Source organism: Montipora capricornis, chromosome 12 (genome assembly GCF_036669925.1).
Source record: "Montipora capricornis isolate CH-2021 chromosome 12, ASM3666992v2, whole genome shotgun sequence".
Classification (NCBI taxonomy): domain Eukaryota; kingdom Metazoa; phylum Cnidaria; class Anthozoa; order Scleractinia; family Acroporidae; genus Montipora; species Montipora capricornis.
In genome coordinates, this window is record NC_090894.1 from 40,169,938 (window position 1) to 40,174,937 (window position 5,000).

At 40.7% G+C, this 5,000-nt stretch overlaps 1 protein-coding gene across 1 annotated transcript in view; it reads right to left on the minus strand.

Moving 5' to 3' along the window:
* Positions 1-970, minus strand: part of LOC138027925 (tubulin alpha-1 chain-like) — an 11,423-nt gene extending 10,453 nt beyond the window's left edge. The window contains exons 1-2 of the mRNA XM_068875544.1: positions 870-970; positions 358-580 (exon numbers count right to left, since the gene is read on the minus strand). Of these exons, the coding sequence (XP_068731645.1) occupies positions 358-580; positions 870-872 (226 nt within the window). The 5' untranslated portion in view covers positions 873-970. The remainder of the gene's footprint in view (positions 1-357; positions 581-869) is intronic.
* Between the last annotated feature and the right edge of the window lie 4,030 nt (positions 971-5,000).

A 5,000-nucleotide genomic window follows, 5' to 3' on the forward strand; every position in this document is an offset into this window, starting at 1 on the left:
TGATAAAAACACTTCTTTAGACAGTCTTTATACATTACAAGGAGCCTTGAAATATCTCGCAAAGGTTTTTGGCTTAATTTGCTCGTTGGGTGCCCTTAGGAAGGTGAATGATTAACTTTCGAGTTTGAACTGGAGAACATTTAGTGTCGATCGTAATGGAACTTTATCGTTATAATGAGATGATGGTGAGAACGTGGAAAGCTGTGAACACTGAACGCTCTTGCATTTCACATACATGAGTTGGCTCTTACAAGATTTGCTTTTTAACACATAGTTCAGCTTTAGTATAAAAACGTATCAACGATGTGAAGAGGTAGGATTTTCGAAGAAACAAAAATTCTTTTCAATCTAACTCACCAACGACAGTTGGTTCTAGGTCAACGAACACGGCGCGAGGCACATGCTTTCCCGCTCCAGTTTCGCTGAAAAACGTGTTGAACGAATCATCTCCACCGCCGATGGTCTTGTCGCTCGGCATCTGGCCATCAGGTTGAATTCCATGTTCCAAACAGTACAACTCCCAACAAGCGTTTCCAATCTGAACTCCCGCTTGGCCAACATGGACGGAGATACATTCACGCTGTTGCGACACAAAATTTAGAAGAAATTAATTAACAGAAAACTCGTAACTGTCTCACCATTACCCTAGCGGGGTCCTCTTTCTGAAAGTTTTCTTAAGCAAGGGATATCTTTGAAAATATTCAGGCGAATTCGAATCATAGTTAGTGGAGGGACTATGTTCGAACAGATAAGGAGACAATATTAATGAAAGTTTAAAAGTGACGTGGTTTATACAAGTACATACAGAGCGCACAATTTTCTGTTCACTCACAATTGTTTCAATCGAAAATTAAAAGCCATTCACCTACCATTTTGATGTATAATTTAAGTTATACAGCGGCTTAGAAAGTATGTTTAAAGTCTCCTTTCGAAAGGTAACGGCTTTCACTCGAAGACTCGGAACAACGTGACATGTACTAAAACCCGAAACACCGAAACGAAACCATCGGAACGAAACCACCGGAACCGCCGAAACCATCGAAACACCGGAACGAAACCACCGAAACACCGAAACGAAACCACCGAGACAGCCTCAATGGCACCACCGTTATTGAATTCCGGGCGGATTGTCATGAATAATAATTTCTCGAATAGTTTCCTCTGATTTTCCTGCCTCAGTTGTTTTTTTATCACAATCTTTGCAGTTTCCCAAACGTAAAAAGAATGAAATCAAAAGAGTTTTTTTTTTTCCCTCTTAACAACTCAAACTACGTCACGCAATGCTCCTAAAAGCACACTTTTTCAACAAGGAATACACGCTAGGCTTCAATGGCCATAACGATAGCCTTTCGCAATCAGGGAATCTTTCTTGATGATGATGACAGACTAGTGGTGAACCAAATATTTTGCTGTCATGACAATGTGACGTCACACTTGAGGATCCTATTGGGTGTGACATGCGTTGGAGTCGCGCGAGAAGAGAACAGGAGAGAGGAGAACACGATGCACGCTGCTCTGTGGTAATTTTCGTAAAGCCTGGTTTCCATATTATTTGTAACGGTCTGCGACGATCGGTAGCTGTCTGCGACGGTCTTTTCGCAGACGATCGACGCAGGAGGCAAATGTTTAAGCGATCGCAGACAGGCGTACCACTAATCCTTTGTGAAGCGAGGAGAAAAAGGAGTGCACTTACTTTAAGTCTGATTGAACGTGTTTCAAGGCGAACAATAGTGTGTCGCCGATAGGAAACGAATCATCTCAGACACACATTTCCATTAAAAATTGTCTGACCGGAAAGTTCCGATAGTAACGACCCCCGAAAGGACCGAGCCCCCTAAATTAACCTCAACTTTTTGTTGCCGCTAGTAAATTCCGAAAGTAGCGACCCTCCCCCGAAAATAGCGAGACCAAGTTTTTTGAATGTATACCGTATATCATTAATTTTGTCAATCAATAGTCAGAATTATAATGGACAATCATATGGAAACCAGGCTTTTAACCTGCGATCATGACCTCCCTCCCCACTTTCGCGTCCTAAATAAAAGTACGCCTGATCGCAGGTTACCAGGCTTTATATACTAATACAGTTTTTAAAACTGACCTCCAGTTACCAGCGAAACCGTGAAACACGCATTCCACATGTGTCACACGCCTGCGGGTCGTGAATATGTCGGTCACACACAGACAGGAAATTTTCCCATGCATCACTTACAATGCCAGGCCAATAGGCCATTTTCGATATATTAAATATTCAGCTTGAAAGTGAGGCAGTGAGGACAAAGACAATAGTAAACGTAGGAATTAATGTGAAAAATATTTGCATATCATCCACTTTCCTTTGTCTTTCTCCTCACTGACTCGCTATCAAGCTGAATTTTAATATATCGAAAAAGGCCTATTGTTCAGTAACCATTGACGTGAAAAATGGGATGCAAATTCTATGCAAAAACGCTCCATTCTGCTGAGATATGTAATGTCGCCATTAGTCAAGTGTTTGCTGAGGACTAAGTCCCATATTTCATTAAACAACAAGGAACGCCTGTCTTGATTTAAGGAGGCTCGAAATATACTGTTTTAGATACAGTTAGGATAATCATATCAAGACAAAAGCACCCATCATAGATTTCTCACATCACATTTTCCTCCAAAATAACGTTACCATGGCAACGATACAGGGCATTTCTTTGAACCTTAAAATCAACATATATTGTCTTTTTCGAAAAAACGGGACAGTGAAATCTTCCCATTCAGCGTTACCAGATAATGATAAAAATAATCTCTAAAATAAACCCACTCATTCGAGTGCATGCGTGAGTGAAGCTACAGGCCAACACAAACGGATTTAAGTGACCATTAAACCGTTTGTGTACAATTTTTGTAGTTTTCGTGAATAGGAGATGGCTATTTATATTCCATATGTATAGGAATTAGAAGAAAGGTGAGCGAAATTAGCGGTATTTGTTTATTTCTGGTGGCCCACTTTGAATCGTGAGCTGACGCGAGCAGCTTTTAGAATTGCGTGTGTGGCTTACGCGCGCGCTCAGCTGAAAACCCTTTCGAGCCTCCTTACAAGTGCATTTCTGAGGTGATAACCGAGAACAGAAGAAAGCCGGCTGTCATTGGTAGCGGTGATTGGTGGAAGGGCGTGGACGCCCTATCGCAGCGTCGCAGGTCATCCTCGATAAATTTGGACAACAACTTTCTCGTTCGTCTGAACGACTACTTCGCCAACCTGTGCTATGATCACAGCTATGTCAAACCTATTGATATGGATATCCCGGACAGTGCAAATCCCCCGGAAATATCTGAGCGGTGATGTGTGTGGAACACTTTAGTTGATGTAAAGAAAACGGCAACAGGACCAGGTAACATCCCGTACTGGATCTGGAAAGACTGTGCTGACCTACTCACACCTGTCGTAATCCACGTTTGGAATTTGTCGCTGTCTACTCATACAAGAAACTAAAACTACTACACGACGTAAAGCTAAACAGATGCTTAAGCTCTGGATAACTAAAGGAATACTAAATTCTATAAGAAAGAAGAATCACTTTTACTCCTCCGGAGAAAACGAGAAATATAAGCTCCATAGAAATAAAATCTCGATCGAGCAAAAACTTGGGAAGGCATCAACAGTCTAATTAATCGTAGAAGCAATAAAAAATGTACAATTTCCTCCATCAGATGTCCAGCTAACAAAGTTGTGATTCACAAGAGATTTCAGATGTGCTCAACACACATTTTGCGGGGCATAAACTGGCATCTGCAATACCACAGAGTAGACAGCGTTTCCATAATTTAGTCTATAACTGTGAATGCACCTTTCAATTGTTCTGAACACGTCGTCATTTTCGAGGATACCTAAACTTCGAGCCAGGATTCGAGCTAGGATCCGAGCCAGGATTCCAGCCAGAATTCGAGCTAAGATGAGCTTTCTCCGCTATTTATTCTCGAATCCTGACTCGGATCCTAGCTCGAATCCTGGCTCGAATCCTGGCTCGGATCCTGGCTCGAATCCTGGCTCGGATCCTGGCTTTATTCTTAGTTTATCTCGTTATTTTCAATAATCAAGTACGTTCCCATTGTAATGGAAGACCATATCGTTATTTAGCTGGAACAGGAGGTTATTATTGTAGTCTCAGAGGTGGAATAAGAAGTCCTTATTTTGCAATAATGACCTTTTGTTTCAACTGGGTAATCACAAAAGTTTGGAGAAAACCAACCTACCTCTTACGTTTGATAGATATACTTGAAGATTGCAATCTTCGACTGGTTATTGTTTAATCGTTATATTACAATTTCCACCAGAAACATTCAAAGTAATTTTCCCTAAAGCACCTAATTTTGGAATTTGCACAGGGAAGGGCCTAAGGTTAGCTTTTATGAATGTTTAGGATACTTTCTGTATTGGTAAAACAACTTGATGCCCTGTGACATGTGATCTGTGTTTTGTACCTGCCGATTTCCACACCACCAAAATCGTTTTCGCTGTCACGCAACAAAAAAATAAAATCAAAACCGTTCAATGAAATAAGCCAAAAACTTGGAATGTTGTAGGAGACACATTTATAGATCACCTCACCAATTCTCAGGTCTGTGGTGTGTCGTTTCTGAGTTATTTGTTGAAGCGTTTCACGCAATTTTATAGAGTTTGTATGGAGCCGCCAGAAATCCACAAGAACATCTGGAATTCATTTAGCGGTGAAAGCGCTTACTTTTTGCTTATGAGATAAAATACATGTGTATGACCTAATGTACTTAAAACGCTCAGACTGCTGAGATTCGTAGGCATAACCACTTTTTTCAACCAAATTTGTATCATGGTGTCACGGAAGGTGACAATTCGGAAATTTTCAAAGCAAGAGACTTTATAGAACTCGAAACTTGAAAAAGATAAAATTTAAAAACACCTTGCGGTTTTGATTTTAGAATTTGATGACGTCTCTGTAAAAACCATCAATTCTATAAGGTAGAAATACTTGTCCGCCATTTTTGGAGCT